Source organism: Astatotilapia calliptera, chromosome 13 (genome assembly GCF_964374335.1).
Source record: "Astatotilapia calliptera chromosome 13, fAstCal68.1, whole genome shotgun sequence".
In the NCBI taxonomy this organism is placed as follows: Eukaryota; Metazoa; Chordata; class Actinopteri; order Cichliformes; family Cichlidae; genus Astatotilapia; species Astatotilapia calliptera.
In genome coordinates this window covers 7,983,321-8,002,981 of record NC_137434.1, presented here as the reverse complement: position 1 = coordinate 8,002,981, position 19,661 = coordinate 7,983,321, and the positions used below count along the sequence as shown (strand labels likewise).

The window sequence follows — 19,661 nt, the reverse complement described above, 5'->3', positions numbered from 1 at the left end:
TGATTAAAACCTTAATGTCACATGTCCCTTGAAGCTACCATCCCTTCGCTGAAAATTCAACATTTGCTCTTTTTTTATCTACAAAGAGCCGCTAATGAACACGAGGTTTCGCAAATAAGCTATCAGAAACAAAGAAAAAAACATTATGTAGTAGTTTAGAGGGTGAAAGGGGGCGACTTGCAGCCACCGTCCTATTTGTGTTTAAAATCTCCAATCTTTACAAAAAGACAAACTGTCTCCAAAGGACACCTATTCCGCTATAATTGGTGTACACTGTCTTCAAAAGCTGGGGTGAGAGGTACAATGCCTTGCCTGTGAAAGGAAACTCCAAAGCACATTAAAAGTGAATTACTTCTTGTGTAAAGTGTGTTCGGGGTCATGCTGGTCACGACGCGCGCACTTCTCCAAAAGCGCACACGTCTCCAAAGGCGCACTCCATACTTTCTAAAAGGCAGTCATATTGTTGAGGGGTCTCACAAGAGGTGTACATATGGCATCCGGGTTGCAATTAAATGTTTTTAAGATGTTTTTCCTTTCTTGAAGAAGTTTCCTTTTCCTTTTTTTCTCTCCCGGCAGCTCTTTGCTAGAAAGAACAAGAGGAGGGGGGCACATTGAATGGCTTCGCTGCTAGTTTGGGATGACAACAATCTGGTCAGCGAGTTGTTGGACTTTGATTGTCCCCCTCAAAACGTCCTTCAGACAAAAAGCCGAAGACGAAAATAAAGCCCCACCTGGTACCTCTGTTTGCTAAAATAATAATAAATAGATTTCGTTTAATAAATAAGCAAAGGAGACTGTAAAGTGAAGTAGCAGAGGAAGTATTAATCAGGAGCATCAGGCAGGTATCACCTGCTCGGTAGCTTGCTTAGTTTATTGTTAAATATTGTTAAATCACTTTTCGTACCAAGTCTGCTCCGATATCTACCATTACCACAGCAACTGGCCGCTTATGTTTGCCTATACTTTGCATAACAAGCAGGACACTACAGCACACTGATAAAAAATCAAGGAGAGAGACTGACAACTTCAACCCACACCTGTCCACGATATCCTAATATGGATTTGGCATCAATGAATATTTGTAAAGTGGTAATATTCAGTTTACTTTAGACTTTTCGGGCCTTTTATAACAGCAAGGCACCATCTCCTATCGCCCTAGTATATTTGTCCAGTTTATTGAAAGCATATGGTTATCAGATTGTTCCCAAAACACATATTTAGACAGAAAGTTAAGGAGAGCTTTTTGTGATCCTTTGTTGGCAATTGTAAATCATGCTTGAGCCCCGCCACGCTTCCCTTTCCTCCCTTACCCAGGCTAGAACGTATCTGCACACTGTTGACTCTTTTTTCTAATCTTTAATGTGTTAAAATAAAGTTTTATTAGAAAATAGCAACGCGTCACTGAATTGTGGCGATCTTGGACAAGTTTTTGGAGATGTCATAGCGCACAGACACAGGCTCACATTATAGAAGAAAACGAGCTTTTATTGTTGCGAAACACAAAAAGACCCTTTGTATCATCGATTTACACAGCGGATTTCACCTTCCCACCTCTCCTTTTTTAGTTTGCTCCATGCGTAATTGTCTTATCCAAATACCGGAGCTTTGCGCTCTAACGCAAGAAGCAAATGTTTATCCAAATATATGCCATTTAAAAACAACACTTGTTTAATATAGGTAAGGTTTTCTGAGCTAACAAAGAGGTAAAATAATCTTTAAAAAAGACTCATCGAAGCAATAAGTAAGGACCAACTTGTAGGAGCTTAAAGTTCTTTTAACGTCCGCCTTACCAGGTAGTGTGATGTGCGCAGAATCGCAAAGAGTCTCTCAATCTTTAACAATAAACAATAATAAAATAATAACTGCAGAGAACTTTTGCATTTTCTTCTTCATCTCGGTTTTTAGCGTACTGTGGTGCACATGGAGCTGATTTTAGAAGCCAGTCTGGCAATAATGTGCTCTGCAGGGCATGTGCCGATGTTTTGAGTGCGTAAAATGTGGCATTACAAGTACCTCTTATGGATAGAGATCGGATAATATTTCCAAAATAAAACTTTGTGTACAGTGATATTTAATTAAACACAATACAAATATTGAATACGGTTCCACCTTTTGCGCATAAAACTAAACGTTGCTTACTTTTCAACCATTGCGAAAGTCTTTTCATAAACACATTATGATTTACTATAACAATAAAGATGAAGACAGCTAGCCTTGAAAGCTTTAATGGTAATTAAAGGTAATCTGTAATCGAGTATCACATCATATATACAAGATCCATATTGTGTCTCGTGTCAAGCTTTTTTTTTTTTTTTTTTTGCTAGACCAGCATCTCACTAGACAGAAACAAGCGCATGACCTCACTAAACCGAGGTCAAAGCAAAGCTCACAAAATGGTTTGGTTTTCTTTTCCTACCAGGACCTCCAGCATTTGACCAGCAAAACAGGGAAATTAGTGAATAGCTGGCATAATGATAAATACAAGCAATAAACAGATATATTAAGATTCCCAGAGTGGTAGTTTAGGACCACCACAATCCTGAACGCTGCATGTTTGTTGCCCCCAGACAAACTTATGGAAATCGGCTCGTAATGTTTACCTTCTCCAAGAAAAAAAACATGACCCTAGTCCATAAAATAGGAGTATTATTAGCCTGACATACATCCGTGGCACTTTGCCATCCACATGTATTTAATTAACTATTACAATGAATACACAAAGAAATGCAAGCACACTGAAGGATGAGGGAGAGGGTGAAGGACTCGCTGCCTGGAAGCTGATTGGCCACTCGACGAGCGCTGTTGATTCAGGCGTCCACGGTGCAAAAAACAGATAAGATAAAGGCCATATAAAGTGACAAGAGATGCGCATCCATCCCTCACTGTCACCTGCACATATACACTGTCTGCTGCCTCCAGCTACAAGAGCGGACTACGTCTTTATCCCAGCTTCGCCTGTCAGGAGCAGGCCTGCAAACGTAAGTGCGACTACACTCAGAAGTTTATTTATTTATTTTTAAAATATGTCCTTTAATGTTTTTCAGATATTTCATTTCTAGTTACTGGTGCAGTTGCGTTGTTATTTTTAATCAGTTAAAACATTTAACGAACTCGGGGTGTAGATACACGTTTCAGTCTCGTAGAAAAAATGGGAAACGTGATTTCCAGGGTTTGTGGCACATCTCAGGGCATCATTTGGAGTTTCTTTTTCTCTTTATAGCCAAGCTGTCTCATTGGCATCACTTTTGATTATTTTCATCTTCTTCGTCGCCACAGGATGTATCCTAAAGTAATCTGCGTCCCCGACGCCCTGCGCGGGTTTTCTCCAACACTGCGCAACCGAGTGAACGAAGCCGGTGACACTTCAGGAGACTCACGAGGACAGCTCCCGCGAAAACCAGCGACTGTTACCCGAGACGTGTCCTCAGTGAAAAACCCCAAACACAGATGTGAGCAGTCCGGGCAGCGGGGCAGGCGAAGGATGAAGGCGAACGATAGAGAGCGCCACCGCATGCATAATCTGAACTCCGCCCTGGACGCGCTGAGGAGCATCCTGCCGGCTTTGCCAGAAGACGCGAAACTAACAAAGATCGAGACTCTGCGATTTGCCCGCAACTACATCTGGGCTCTGACCGAGACTCTCCGGATGGCAGACCAGCACGCACACACTCAGGACTATCTGGCATCAGATCTGAGCAGCCCGGCAAGCGTTTTATCTGCCGAACGGGACTCAGCATCACCTTCAGAATGTGGTTATGGGACCAATGCTGACTTTAGCCACAGAAGCTCTCTCACCGCTGTTAATGAGATGAGCTGCAGAATCTTCCCAGGAGAAGAATCCAGCGCCATCCCCGTTACCTTTTGTTTCAAGTCCCTGTGTGCTGACAATGACCTGACGAGTATGTGGCACTTTTGACTCTCTATACCGCTCCATCTCACATAAAGACATTTGGGTGCAAGCAGCAGTTCCCCATCCGCTTTAGCGAGGTTACGCTTAAGACCAGGTCCAAAGACATTAGTTACCCATGTTCAGTGTTTATTCTTAAAAAGCAACTAAAGTTTTTTGTTTTGCTTTTTTTTTTTTTTAAAAAGGGGGGAAAAAAGACTTTCTGAAGCCACAACTGTCATTCAAATCATTCTTTGTGTTTGAAAGCAATTTAATGATCATGTGGCACCCCTAATATTTGCAACCCTACAATCAGTGTCACTAAAAGTAAAGAAAAAGAGCACAAGGGACAGTTAATAAACCAGGACGACATGAGAGAATTTGTTCAAGCTAAAAAATATTTATTTGGCAATTATATTCAAATGTATTTTGCTGTATAAAACAATGTTTATTTATTCAATAAAAACTGTAGAAAACATGTTTTTCCTTTAACAGGGATGGGAATATTCTGGCTTTCTTTTGCTTCCATGATTCAAAAGACGCTGAAATGTACAAACAGTATCAAAACATAGTGGCTGTCATTCAAATTATTTTAAATGATACGAAAAAAAAGAAATGCCATCTTACAGTATTCACTGGTTTTTCTTATAGGCCAAAGTTTTTGTGCAAATCAACATTTTCAAACACGTAGTTCCTTACTGTCCTGCCTACTAGTGACAGTACTGAAGTATAGTGTGAAAGGAGACCAGTTCATAGTCTTACGAGTAGCATTAGCTAAATATTGTAAGTCTCGGTTTATGTCTTGGTGTCCTATGGTGGCGTGCAGTCCGAGGCCGAGCTCAGTGAAGGGAACTACTTGGGAAAGACCGTAACCACGTCGTAGCCCTCGGGTGGAGTCACTCGCTCGCGGGCGTGCGTCTCACAGTAAATCTGGTTCTCCACAAAGAAATGTCCCTTCTGTTTTAGGTTGACGTTGCAGTCTGTGCAGGTGTAGCACTCGGGATGACGGAACTTGTCCCTCAGCTTCACAACCATCCCTCTGAAGTGTAAATAAAAACAAAAATAAGTGAGAATGGCAGTGAGGGTCGCTGTCTATAGGAAAGAGCATTTTCTGATCTAAGCTGATCAAGTTAGAAAACCTAAACACACATTTACTTTTAGATCTCAAAGGTGTTTTGGAGAAAGATGAACATCAGGAAACGTCTGAGTCAGAAATTAGGCCTGATTTATAATGTTTTGCTTGCCATTACAGGCACGTTCCATGTTCCCACTTCCCAAAACAGCACAGACATGAAAATGTCAGAAAATGAAGTGATACTCTCGTACAGTATCTCAAAAAGGAAAGGACTGAAATGACCCTGTGGGAGAAAAGATTCGGTGTCGTATTCTGTACACTAGGATTTTATAATCTGGCTTTAACATCCACAACCACGTTGAAAATAATGGTAAGAAACAAAAGCAATTAATCTATTGCTAAAAAAGACGCATATTATAAGCCAGCATTGGTGAACCCGTGGGCAGACCCGTTCCTGGTAAACCCCATACTAAACCCTCGGCATGGCAGATTTAAGTAGAAGTTTCTAAACTTAGATCTTCTGATGGGACAGTGTGGACAGTGTGCTAAACATCTGTATGAAGTAAGGATTTTCAAGGATACTCTTAAAGAAAGGAAAATAAAACATTTATGGACTTTTCTAAAAATATAAAAAGCAAAATTAAAATATCTTCCAGCAGCAGGAATTAGGAAACAAGTGTGTTGTTGTTACTTCATTTGCCCACAAGGTGGAGACAGTATTTCTCCCAAGTGCTGCTAGATTCAGATGAACACAATCTAGAGGCCTACAGAGTTCAAGCTTGACCATAAAATACTTACACAATCCCAGATCCACATTTGTCACACATGGGTAACTTCTCTGTGTTCCCCACTGATGCTCCAACCTTTGTTGTGGGCGCTTTCACACTCCTGAAGCCTGATGGTTTATCCAAGTCGCCTACAAACACCAAGAATAGACTGAAAATCTTGATTGGAACTAAAAGACAACAGTCTACCAAAAAGCTAAAATTGTTTAAAAATACAATATAAAAATCCTACATTGCCCCTTAAAGTATATGGAAAAAGCATGTATCAGTACCTGTCTCAAGAATCTCCTGAAGCACCTTGAATGAAGCAGACTGTCGAGGAGGCTCGTCAGACTCCTGATTCTCCTGCAGCATCTTGTAGACTTCGGAATCTGCGACTATGGGCGGTCGCTTACCTGATGGCTCTGATGGAGCACTAGAAAGAAATTGGGCACGTTTCAGCAAGGAAAAAAAAAAAAAAAATCATATTCAGCAACAGCATTTTGATACATAATCAGACTGGCAGTAAAAGCCCAGGAGATCAGTGCTGATTCAGCACGAAAAAAAACGCCAATGAATGAACCTTCTCTTGTGTTTTACTTGTTTTAAACATAGACTTAAGTGACATCATTTTCTTAAGTCACTGGATTAGTAAATACTGGCTCCATCTGCTTGGAAGCAATATTCACACTTTAATGATTTGTTGAAGCACAGCAGCCTTTCGGGAGCTGGCCCGCTACTGTAAATCTTGCAGTTAGCAGTTAGAGCCAAACAGTGTGCACATGTACTTCTCCTCCAGAAAGGATTCAAATAAATCACAGAGTGTTTAAGAGGTTTTGTGTATGTCAGTATTGAAGTAATCCTCTAAAACAAACGCAGTTCCAGTTTCCCCAATTCAAAATGAGTATTTGGAAAACAACTTAATGAAAAGCTAAGCTTGCAGAATGATCTATAAAAGTCTTTCACAGAGTATCCAAACAACCAAGCAAATCAAAAAGGAAGATGCATACAAATTCATTTTTCAATTAAATGGAAACATTCTGAATTTGAGCCACAATTTACTGAGTCTACTGCCCACAACGATTATTTACTCTGTGACCCAAGCAGAGCCCAGCTAAACTCACTCATCCTCACATTTTCAATACTGATTGATTGCCATCACTTAAGCCCATCTTACTTGTTGGGGGGGTCATTAGCCGTAGTAATGGTCTTGACTTCATCCACAGCTGAGTTGAAGTCCTTGATATTCTCTGAAGAGTACAGCCCAGATGGATTATTGTACTGGTTAGTCACCACTTTGGAGCCGAAACCAGTGAAAGGCAGGGCGCTCCTGTTGTGGGTCGAGCCTATGTGTTTCACCTCCTGCAAAAACCAAGCTGCAAAAGTTAGGAGAGTCCAATATTTATGAAATCCAAGCGTAATTGAAACAAGCAATACTCTCAGTGCACACCTGATGAGCTATAAAAGTTTTTTTTTCTTAATTGCGCATGTACAAACATGCAGTGTTTGCTAAGTGGGTTAGAAATATTGCTTAAGGTTTGAAAGTGACTGGCCTATTGTGTTTTAAGCTTCACTTTCAATAACATTTTTCTTGAAAACAGACTTGGAAACTTTGAGCGGTTCTGTCTTTTTAAAGCAGCTTCCAGTCTGATACAAAGTCACACATAATTTAGCAGGATAATGACTGTGGACTCTGCCTTAATTATACCTACGTGGCTAACTTTAACGACAGATGCGTCATGACACTGGCATGCCATCACAGTGGGCATACAAATACCACCAAATCTAGCTCATGCTTTACAGTGGGAACACGGAAATGCCTCCAAATATAGCTCATGCTTCAAGCTTCTAAAAGTGCAAAATCTCCCAGAGTCTCTGCGAGCAAGATGACTTGCGCAAAGGAGCTGACAATACTTACATAAAACAAAAGAGTGAAGCAACAGATTCTAGAGAAGTGCTTGAAATATGTGTTAATATGTGTGTGGGAGAAACAAAAAAAACAAAACTCTAGTTTTGTGACTTGTGAAACACACACACACACACACACACACACACAGGGCCTGAGACACCGTTTCCTACATGAATTCATACTTTGGCCTCAACTTTCCACTCAGCGGGCAGGAACTGAGGCTTGCGTCAGGGCTTGGCTGATAAACTACTGTCTCCTAGGAAACCTCCTGTTGGTAAGTAAACAATGACTTCATCATGAACAGTAGTAGGATATAAATTAAAAAAAAAAAAAAAAAATCCCCAAGCCTTTGCAGGCATGGGGAGGGCAGCACTCTGGCTTCCAGAAACTGAACGGCTACTCGATTTCACTCTACATGACAAAGCTGGAGGAGTCACTTTGTTAAAGTTCATACAGCTTTGATGCTGACACACACCCGTGGTTCTGACGCAAGATTCATCTTGTAGGGATGCGTCTTCCCCTCTTCAGATGACAGCGGCGACCACAGTTTTGTTTCTGACCTGAGGAAGACAGGAAGGCAAAACAAGGCTTGAAAGATGATCTGAGGATTCAGTAACATAAAATGCCAGGATCACCCGCGTGTTCCTGTGTATCAGCACGTGAACGCAATATTAGGGCTGTGTCTTTGAATGCAACAGAGCCCTTGCAGGCATGCTCATGTTCTTGTTTATCTTGCAGTTAAGCCCGTCCTTTCATGCATTCAATATGACATCGCTTAATGGGAGCAAACATATGTGGTTCCAACCGTCTTTCAAAGCCCTTTTGATACGACTCCTCAAAAGTCATCAGTCATGAGTAATTTACAAGACGACACAACAGAGCGATGCGGGATTGCAACATGGTAAAAACCAGTAAAACAAACAGAACTGCTGTTTAAAAATCACTGAATAAACATGATGTCACTCGCTGAACACCTGGATTGCAGCTGAGCCGTCTCACATTACTCACTCTTTTTCTCTGAGCCTATGGCTATGCAGACGAGAATGGCACATTTAGACACAGCTTACCTGTCTATGGAGAGCACCATTTCCTCTATGCAGCCCTTTATCTTGTTCTGCGCCTCCAAGTGAGTCATGTTCTCTGTTGGTTCTCCATCGATGGAAAGAATTATATCCCCGATGCATAGATTTGCTTGGGCTGCTTTACTCCCGGGGTTGACCTACAACACAGGACATAGAAATTATAAAATTAGAAGCCACTTGTGCACCATAATTACAAATATATGGAAAACGCACCTTCTAATTACAGCCTAAAGGCTTCCAAGTCAAAAGAGGAGAATGCCATTGTTTTAAACCTGACCTTCAAGAACCTTTAAGCAGCTGTCTTTGTTAACAGTAAACAGAAGCGAAGGCACTTGCAGAGTCAGGATAAAAGCTTCCTGGAGCCCAGATTCTCTATCTGAGATAAAGGCCTAAAGCAGGGAGAGGGACCAGGAATTCCTAATCACTTTTCCATGGGTGGGGTGGCCTGACCACAGTAATAACCTTCACAAGAGGGGAAAAATGCGGTGTAGGCTCAGAGGAGTGCTTTGCTAGCTATAATCCGGTTCATTACTGCCACCAGAGCAGCACCCTGTATGAAGCTTAATAAAATCTTAGCGCTAATGAACACCAGTGAGGTGTGTCAGCTGTCAGCGCATGACAAAGAGGCTCCGATGGGTCCATGGTCACTCAGTGATGTCAAAGCATGGAGTTGAAACTTTTAAAAATCACGCTTTAAATCTTAAGTAAATTCTGTAAGAGACCAAATATGAAAACCATTGTTTGGGATTAGTGCATTTCTGGTTCGGCTATTATAAAACTACTGTTTTAAAGTAGCTTTAACTCTCAGTTAAAGACGGAAAAAGATACATAAAAATCACAATTCATCAGAAATTCACCAAAAATATATTTTACCTTACATAAAAATGTATGTTTTTAAATATTAAGTGGGGTCCACGGACCACCGCGTTTGCTCCTTGAGGTAGCACTAGCAAAAATTGCCGCTAACCTAACTTTTAATTACAATAAACTGAGAAAGCTAACGCTAGTTTAGCCGTTCGTTAGCCCTCCGGTTAACACAAGCTAACCGTTAATCGTCAACCAGCCTTCAGTAAAGTCGCGGGGAAACAATGAGAGGTGAGAGTCCAGGTGCGGTTACACTGAAATGCGGGGGAGAAACTAACAGTAAAACGAACTTACCCGGGAAATAGCCAGTGGCTGCTCGAAGTCCTTTCCTCCAACCAGCCTGAACCCCCAGGGGCCGGGACCCTGCAACGCCACACGGAGAGGCATGGTGTGAAAGTTTTGAAACAGAGCCGACGGTAGTAAAGGAGCTGCCTCAGACCTCTGCTTCACTTCCTACTGCAATATGACGTGGAGTAATCAATGGTCAAAAGTTTGAGGCTGACTGCAACTCCACCGCATTAGTGGAGGGGGAGGACCCTCGGATTACAGTTGGACGAATAGATTTTGAAGTTTCCTCCCTGATAAGTGAGACCGAAGATCGTGTATGAAGAAGATGGATCACTCGCGCACACGCCACTGACGTGCAGAATTGTGGGATTAAGCCACCATACTGGGTGAGTAAGCCCCTTGGACACAGCGACTGAGTAGTGGCCATCATTTTCTTCGTCACGTGTTTATCTTATTAAGAAAATCTGAAGCAATGAAAATACTGTTGTGTGGCTTATGACACTAGTTATCAGGGTCCCTTCCCAGGGCTTCAACTCACACCTTGCCCTAGGTGACCTCGATAGGGTGGGGCAAGCTCTCACAGTTGTTTCACCCTTATTTATTTGTTTGTTTAATCTTTATTTTATTTAACCATGAAGTCGTTTAAGATTAACATAATATTTTCAAGGTAAACCTGGTTTCAACCCCCAGTGATGGCAATGACCCACGCCTTTCTCCACACAACTCACACGATCAATATGGGTCCTTCAGGACCACCTCCAAAGAGGACGCTGCCTTTATGGGTTAAATGCTTGGGAAACTCCACCTTTTGTTTTTAGAACAGAAGAAATGTCTTGTATGAGGGCCGAAACGTCTTCAAAAACTTAAAAAAAGACAAGCTCTCAAGACCAACATGACCTGGATGACTGAGAATCTACACAGACATGGTTAGACTTGAGCATGACGTGTAAGTGATTTCAGGATTCACAATCTTTGCACTGCTAATGGCCGCATTAGTAATGCTGGTGTGATAAAGAGAATGCATGTTTGAGCCTGTAATTCTGCCTGGAGCAGTTAAAGCTCAACCAAGTCACTTTACATTGTTGTGATTATTAAAATCAAACTTTTCCTGGTACTGGTCTGGTGTTGAATGTGCAAGGGTGTCTTTAGTATTGCTGCTAAGGTTAAAAGAAGCATGTGAAGACTGAATTTGCGCTGGACTGGGAGTAAGTTGTTTCGTTTTGGATGTGTTTCTGTAAGGACTGCTAAAGTCAGCATGTCTGCTTGAAGGTGAACCACCATATGTGATGGATGAATCACATCCTGACTGGGCTTCAACACTTTGCTTGAGTCACTCTGAAGCACACCCTGCACACTTATAGCGCCCACATTTGTCGAGCATGATGGATCCAAAACACAAGCAGAGGATGAGGATTAGAAGGGTCAATTCTTCATAAATGCAGAAGAAAAATGATGGCAAAGAAAACATTTAGAAGAAAAAAATACTATAAGAAGTCACTAATTTGATTACATCTGTAGTTGTTATTAATTCTTGTTAATTATGTTTTTATCTTGTCACTTTAAGCCTTGATTATACTGAGACACGGGCAGCTGGAAACACCTCCTGCAGACTAGTAAATCCTGTTACCCTTCTTTGAAGTCTCTGCAGACAAGTCCACGTGGTCGCAAAAACAAGCAGGCACGTGGATGTCTGCACAGCTTAGCCCTTTTGGAATTTTTACTTGTGTTGGAGTTTGTTTATTTTTTTAAGAGTGCCAATGTGAAGCACTGAAGCATGCTATAGCTTGGTCCCAATTCAGTGACTGCATCCTTCCAATGCTACAGAGGAAGAGGAAAGGACGGTACTGAACAGGCCAGGCAGATGTGTATGGACACAACCGTGGTAACGTAAATGAAGCATATAGAGTCTACAGAGGGGCAAACGTGCCAGTGTAAACACGTTCCCCTGTAATATCCCAACTACACATTGCTTGTCATGGATGATGCTGCTCTTCAGTCAAATGCTGATTGGTTGACAAATGGGCCAAGTTCACCAGAAATGGGTTTCCATAGCCGAGCAGGTACATCCACCAAGTGCAATGCAAAGAGTTGGATGCGGTGGTTGTAAAGCACGCCTTCACTGACCAGTGGAAACATGTTTTCTGGAGTGACAAATCACACTTCTCCATCTGGCAATCCAATGGACAAGTCTGGGTATGGCAGTTTCCAGGAGAACGGTATTTGTCTGACTGCACTGTGCATAGTGTAATTTGCCTGCACAGAGTCCTGACCTCAATCCAAAAAAACCCACCTTTGGGATGAATTAGAGCAGAGACTGTGGCCTTTTCGTTTAACGCTAGTGTCTGAATTCACAAATGTGCATCTGGAATGATGGTCAGAAATTCCCATAAACGTGTAAAACTTGAGGAAAGACTTCCCAGAAGAGCTGAAGCTATTATAATGTGAAGGGTGGGCTGACATCATATTTAAACCCTATGAATTAAGAGTGGGTTGCCACTCAAATTCATATGCATGTGTAGGCAGACGGGTGAATACTTCAAAGATCTTTATCCTATAACTTGCATTTTTTAATGCTCGTTGTGCCTTGAATTACATTTTTTGTTGTTGATGTACATAAATAAATGTGATTAATCTCTCTGTTTTTTTTATTTATTGTTCTTTATCGGCACATACATCCACCCATAATCTTCGGCTCATCCAAATCGGGAGTCTATCCCAGCGGAAAATGTTAATTGATGACTATCCAAATACAGTTCATGAATAAATCACATCTCTAAATATCAGTACCATACAATTTCCTTATTGAAAGAAAACACTAACTTAAATCACAGTGGTCTAATCTTCCTTTACTAGCAGTAAGGAGAAGAAATTAATTTTTATATTAAGCAGTTCCACTGCAGTGGCTATGGTGACCCGTTTGTTATCATCACATCAGAACGATTACTTCTGAAGAGACCCCACGGACAGCAGCTTCTTTCCAACGGAGATTGCTTGATCTCCAGGAACTCCTTTAAATTCAGCTGGCCTTTTAGGGCCTTTCGTTTAATTTCTCTGGTGATCTTGCTTCCTCCCCTGTCCAAAGACATGCATGTTAACTGATGATTCTAACCGGGCTATTGGTGAGGGCTCGATAAGGTGTTTACAGTGTGTGGAATAAAACAAATCAAAGTCTAAAACACTTTGAGTGGTCAGCAATGCTAGAAAAGCATTACATTGTATGATGACAGCTGTGCTTTTGTGCACACCAAAGCAGTTTAACCACTGGAAGGCCACAGCCTCACTGTGTCCATGAAATTCTGCTGCGTTAACCTAGAAGCTGGAAGCTAAAGGTGTTCAGGCAGGAACTTTGTGTTGTTGAACATAACTGAGACCTTTTTTGGAGGAACTTGTAGTGTTTCCTCAGAATAATGAGGAAGATGTGAAGCACTTTGCCAACTCATGCTCTGCGGCTTGACGAACTGATCGGCCTGATTGCTCACTTTAAAAAAAACACCATTTAATTTTCATCCTCGTGGTGAATGATTGCGTAACACTGTGAAGATACTGATACAACTCAGAAGTGCTGTAGTTCCTGTGTTACCGAGAAGATGCACAAAGTAATTCAGAATAACATCATATGAAATTGCAGGACACTGCCGATCCTCCCATTCAGCGAAGGTTGATAATACAGTACTGTAAAGTATTATCATTGCATTTGGTCAGCTACAACACCTAAGGTGACAATTTACTACTGATTCTTGGTACTGATGCCTGGATGTACAAATAAGAGAACCACAATTGATGGCAAGTATTAAAACACAAAATAATATCAAAGATTTTGCATCATACACTGTGAAGTTTGGCCAAAAAAGAAATTAAACATTCTTTGCTTTTAATTTAATTTTTCATTATTATTAAACTGATATTAAACAACAAAAAAGTGCAACTTTGCGATGACCACATTATTTTTAATGAAAGGACGTTTCTCTGAAAGCAGAGCAGAGTGGTACCTCTTCCTGTTTTGGACCTCTCACAAGAGCTTCAGTTCGTTTTAGAGACGTCGGCCTGCCCTTGCGTCACCGTGTTATGTGCAAACTTACCATTTATGGTAGAGCTAAATCCCAGGATGTGGAATGTGCCGCTCCCAAAAACTGAATTCCTGCCAGAGGGCCTCTGCTGAAAGTGGAGGAAAAAAATAAAGGGGGGGCAAGGCGGCCAAACTGAATGAAACACGTCCTTTCTTGTGGGTTTTGCTTTGTAATGTTAGGTATGCCAAAAAGTCTGTGAGCCTGTTTTAAAGTGACGCTGTTATCAGTTCAAGTGGATATGGATCAAGTGCTTCTGGCTGTTCTGTCAGCAGGACTCTGAGCGGCTTTCAGCATTTGTTCACTGTGATTACAGGAGTCTGACATTTATTGCTTCATTTCACCCAACAGCATTCACCCACTTTCCTGAGTGCAGCCACAACACTGCACTACATCAGAAATGATCATCAGATAACACAGCTGACGTTCAACAGTCCAGAGGTGAACAGCTCCCCTTCGAACCCGTCTTGTAGGCAAAGTTTGAAGATCTGCTTTTTCAAAACAAACAAACAAACCAAACATAACCCCCACACCCACTTCATTAGTTACACCTTGCTGATACTGGGTTGGCCTTCATCTGGCACAGATTCAACAAGGTGCTGGAAGCATTCTTCAGATTCTGGTCCACGCTCACATGATAACATCACACACTTTACATCATGCAAATCTCCCGTTCCACTACATTCCCAAGGTGCTCTATTAGATTGAACTCACTGACATGTTCAAGAAACCAGTTTGAAATGATTTAAGCTTTAGGACACCAGGGCATATCTTGCTGGAAAGAACCATCAGAAGATGGGTACACTGTAGTTTTTCAGTTTCCTGTTTTTAACTGTCAGTAGTGGGGTCTTCCGCTGCTGTAGCACATCTGCTTCAAGGTTTGATATGTGCATTCAGAGATGCTCTTCTGCATCCTTTGGTTGTAACAAAGTATTATTTGAATCAGAGATTTTCCCTTTTTCAGATCATTCTCTGCAAACCCAGAGATGGCTGTGCTGGAAAATCCCAGCTGATCAGCAGTTTCTGAAATACTCAGACGAGCCTGACTGGCATGACCATGCTACATTCACAGTCATTAAATCACCTTTCTTCCTCATTTTCATGCTTGGTTTGAACTTCAGCAAGTTGGCACGCCCCCTTCCCGAAATGTACTGAACTGCTTTTGAGATCAGCTGATCAGAGAGTTATTTTAACTAGACAAAGAGGTGTACCCAGTGAAGTGGCTGGTGCTATATTTAGGACCCCGGTGATCCTGTGTCCAGAAAAACAATTTAACTTGGCAACTTAAGTGCTTAAAATACTGTTAGTAATTTACTTTAAACACTTGAATATACAGTGCTGAATTCATTGTTCGTCTTTGCAGGTTTTCGTCTATTACATTTTCTAAACCAACACTCTTTCTAATGAGCCAGGATGAAAACTCACATGCTCACACAGCCGGAACAAGTTGGCCAATGCTAAAAACGGACTTTTCCCCTCAGATTTTTGTCAAAAAACAAAACTGGCAACACATGCAATGGTTTAAATGGTTTATTAAATATTGCATAATACCGAACACAGCAGTGTATAGTATCTTTATTTTAATATTGTCAATGTAACAGCACTGCAAATTGAAGCAAACAAACCAAACCTGTTGCAGGCTGTGCGTCCGTTTTTCATGAGTGTTAATCATGTCGAAGCGTTATGTCACACTTTTAGGTTCTTGTACAGTAACAGACAAGTTCTTAGTAAATGTTCTCCCGTCACAGAGACTCGAACAAACGGGGAAAATCAGGGTTACACAAAATACGTCATGGATACATTTCAGTGATACTGAAAAAAAAGAAAATGAGGCACAATTTTTCAAACATAAGGCAACATGATCCTCACAAATGGCAGCGTAATGTTTAATCTTTCTGTGCTCAGTAACGCTCCACTCTGTGCTTTGCCAATAAAACAAAACAAAAAAATCCTTCAGGCAAAATAAACCACTGCAAGTGACAGAGAGTTCAATCTGACGCTCCTATTGCTCGCAGTCTATTTTTTATTTTACATATTTACAATCCTTCATTTGCCGAACTGTTCAATAACGTTTCACACGTTTTTTTTGTTTTTTTTACATGTTTACACTGCCTGCAACACATTCATATATTCATACATTCATACATCCCGTGACGTTTTACGGACAAATCACAGAAACAATCTATTGCCAATTGTTTTGTCACTAAACGAGTGATTATTTGCCCATCGTGCAGTGTGTCTGAGAAGGAGCAAACCTCTCTACGTCGCAACAGGATTCATTTCGAAAGGCGACAGCTCAGCAGACTCCCGACTAATCAACACTTTCATGAAGAGCTGGAGTTACAGAGGCGGAGGTAAAATAAAAAACAAAACACGCTTTTGTGATAAAATGAAATGCCTGGACATTAAAAACAGTGTGATAAAAAGGCAAACCCACACTGCAGTGTAATATATTCCGTGTGATATCTCGCTGGGAAAACATTCTTTTGCTGATGTTGGCAAAGTAGCGGTTGTGATCTGCACAGGAAGAAAAACCCAATCTCACAGGAAACACTGATTGTACTGACCTGGCTTAAATGAATGTACTTCATCAATTAATAAAGTTCAGATATGACCTACGTGGTGGCCACATGCACAACTGTAGCTAACACATCATGGTGCAAAAAACAAAGACACTGTCGACATACGCTTCTAGATCTAATAAGTCTTATCTGTCTTATGTTTCTATACTTCAGCTTATCTTTCAGATTTTGTGTGTTCATAAACAGCTACACTGTAGGCCCTTTAATTTGAGTTTTTGGATAAGAAGGTGATGACAGCGCTTCTCTGAGTTCCACTGCTCACTACCATCAATCTTCCCAACATAAAGTACGATTAGATAAAAATACTTCTTTAGCAATTGCGCAACGAACTACCCCCGTCTGCTGCTCCGAGCAGGTCATAACAAGCACTAAGGGTTTTTTTGGACACACTACCCGAAAGCTCTGCACGGCGCAGACACTGATGATGTGAGGGCGCTCGTGTGTTTGTGTGTGTAGGATCTATTCTGACACGTTACCGGATCTGATGGCGCTGGAGATGTGGGCGCTCCGTATTTGCAGGAAGACGGCTCTGATGCTTTGGTAGCGGAGATCAAAGCAATCTTCCATCGGCTATCGGCCATTAAAGGCTCAAAAAAGCGGCGTTCACCGCGTCATTACTTCTGTTTTCTTTAAGTTAAAAGTGCAATTATTAGGGTGTTGGCTGGCTGATAGTGTTTCATGCTCCAGTGTGATTTGTCAGTCTCTCAATGATCTTATAGTGCATGCTGTATTAATGCTGACCTTACAACTGTAGTCATTATGAATGAAAATGTGCAGCCGTACGTATACAGTTCTCTGTACGCATTTACATATACAATCATGTCAGTAAGGGCACAGTTAAAATCTCAATACGCTCTAAAAAAAAATCACTGATTATTTACTAAGACACCTTGTTGGCTTTGACTTAAAACTTGAAAGAGTTTTAGGTCATCAGTGCTATTACACTGTTAGGAGCGATCTTCCTAAATGACCAAACAGGAAGTTAAGTGCTACCACGCCTGTCCTGTGGTTGCTCTGAAGCTAGGCGTCTACCATCGGCTACCTTAAAGGCATCAATAATCAGCAAACACAGTTTTAAAATATACAAAATATAGGATGTGCATATACACAGTTTTTGTTTCACTTTTATGACACATGCAATAAAATCTGCGTGTCCTGTAATATGTGTTTGCAGTGGAAACTGAGAAAAAGAGAAGCCAGCAGCACACATCAACATTTTAGAGTTTCTACTCATGCACACGGCTGTTAATAACTTCTCTGTAGCAACCTTTGGATAGAGAATGAAGACAATACTGTATTCAATGTAACACACTTGGGCTACAATGAGTTGTGAATGCTGTGAGGCAAATACTGACTTTTCTGATGATTCAGAAAATGTGGAGGAAAATAGTTTAATATTTTAAAAAGGGTCATTTTACATAAGGCTTTAAGTATTTAGAGTACCAAGGGCACTGACTTTAAGCTGTTTTTTTAAGGGAACTGTCTGGTTAACAGGGTCATAGAGTGATCTGATCATATTACAGGTTTTCTTTAAGTAGCTAAATCGAATCAATTTCATTCACGATACCTGATTTACATCATACTTTGCCAGCGGTGTTAAACACCTCTGGCCCTGAAAGATCAAAACACATTCTGACGCCTCCCCAGGTCCAGTTCAGGTAATAAGATCCACTCCTTTTATCCATACACTGCTCTGCTGCCTGCCTCTAGACTGAGGTGCTACGCAAACTCTTGCATACTGTAAAATTACACACACACAATAAAAGCTATTACGTGTACGTCGAAAAGCTAATTTGCAGGAGGCTTTCACAGAGAAATTCCACGTATGGAGACCGATGACTTCTGTGGAGACGTGCGTAAAATGTGATGGAGGTGTTTGGGCAGTGAGCTGTCCCCGTCTTCGCCTCGTGCAGTTTGACATACCTGGAGCCAATCTGATCACTTTCCCAGATAAAAATATTCGCCCGGCTAAATGACTATTCTAACCAACAGCCATGCGCGGTAGTTATGACTTCCCAAGCTTGACAGGCAACCGTGTGTTACAGCCAGATTAGATAGCTTTACAGTTTCACCTCCTTCACGTAATTCCCCGGGAAAGTCCCAAACTGTTTTGTCCGCTTTGATGTACCTGTGGAGGAAAAGAAAGATGAACATTGATCAGATTCTTTCTCAGATTTAATGCTTACATGACCTCAGTGTTAGTACCAAAATAACCCCTTTGAGCTTTATTTAAAATTCTGTACAGGACCTGAGCATGCACACTGCACTCAATCCTCTGCTGTCATTCTTTAGAAACTCTATATATGAAGGAGATGACACGCTGAAAGAACCCTGAGCCTGCACATTGCACGCGTGCAGTCCTTTTTTGGCATTTTGCAGAAACCCTATATAGATTAATGTGACACACCGAGTGTGACCGCATCTCTGAGGAATCTAGGCCTGTGACACATACCAACGAACCAGCCGTCATCGCACTTCTCCATGACGCTGACGAGATCTCCCTCCTGCAGCTCCAGCTCGTCGTCGTTTTGCGGCACGTAGCTGTACAAAGCCTGAAATCTGGAGCGGCATGAAGCAGGGAAGACACAAAGTGTGAAATCAGCAAAGGTCTGTCTTTACCTAGAATATTAATAAGAGTCTGAAACGTGAAACAGATCTTACTCACATTCCACAGTTCAGACGGTTCGGCTCCGGGCTGCTGCTGTGTGACTGGGGTTGCTGGGAAATGATGAGAGATTGTTTACTGGGGTGGGGGTGCAGTCTATGAAGAGAGTCATTATGGTGGTGGGACAGGGTGCTGCAGTACCTCACCGAGGTCTCAGCTATATTCAAGATCTCATTACACACTGCCTCCTAGTAGTAGTAGTAGTAGTAGGTGAAGTCGTCAGAAAAGAGAGAGAGACCCGGCCCACCGAGAGTCCCGGAGGAGGCCGAGGTGAAGGTGAGGAGGGGAGGTGAAGAGTTAGAGAAGGGGAGGTAAAGTGCAAGACAGGAAGGTAGGTCCGGTGAGTAGCAAGACAGAAAAGGATGTGATCCGTTAAAAGCCAGGAGAAAAGGTAGAGGGGGTGTTGGCCCAACCCGGGAGAAGAGGCATGAAATGGAAGGTCACCAGTAGAAGCATGTAGACAGGAAACATGAAATATTAGT

The 19,661-nt window shown here is 41.6% G+C and overlaps 2 protein-coding genes across 10 annotated transcripts in view; both read right to left on the bottom strand.

The window, feature by feature from the left end:
• Nucleotides 1-4,266: 4,266 nt before the first annotated feature.
• On the bottom strand, nucleotides 4,267-10,131 carry pdlim1 (PDZ and LIM domain 1 (elfin)). Its single transcript, XM_026190784.2, has 7 exons — nucleotides 9,875-10,131; nucleotides 8,702-8,853; nucleotides 8,110-8,194; nucleotides 6,903-7,087; nucleotides 6,019-6,161; nucleotides 5,760-5,877; nucleotides 4,267-4,925 (listed from the first exon to the last, which is right to left on the bottom strand). The coding sequence occupies exons 1-7, from the start codon at nucleotides 9,965-9,967 to the stop codon at nucleotides 4,739-4,741; spliced, it is 963 nt and encodes a 320-aa protein (XP_026046569.1). The 5' UTR covers nucleotides 9,968-10,131; the 3' UTR covers nucleotides 4,267-4,738.
• Nucleotides 10,132-15,447: 5,316 nt separating this feature from the next.
• The window catches only part of sorbs1 (sorbin and SH3 domain containing 1), a 42,582-nt gene continuing 38,368 nt past the window's right edge, over nucleotides 15,448-19,661 (bottom strand). For 6 of the 9 annotated variants that reach the window (XM_080288241.1, XM_080288243.1, XM_080288242.1 and 3 more), the window contains 3 exons: nucleotides 19,180-19,367; nucleotides 18,967-19,073; nucleotides 15,448-18,642 (listed from right to left, as the gene is read on the bottom strand). In XM_080288241.1, the coding sequence (XP_080144367.1) occupies nucleotides 18,575-18,642; nucleotides 18,967-19,073; nucleotides 19,180-19,367 (363 nt within the window). In that variant the 3' untranslated portion in view covers nucleotides 15,448-18,574. The remainder of the gene's footprint in view (nucleotides 18,643-18,966; nucleotides 19,074-19,179; nucleotides 19,368-19,661) is intronic. The other 3 variants (XM_080288244.1, XM_080288246.1, XR_013901118.1) reach the window with 2 other exon arrangements.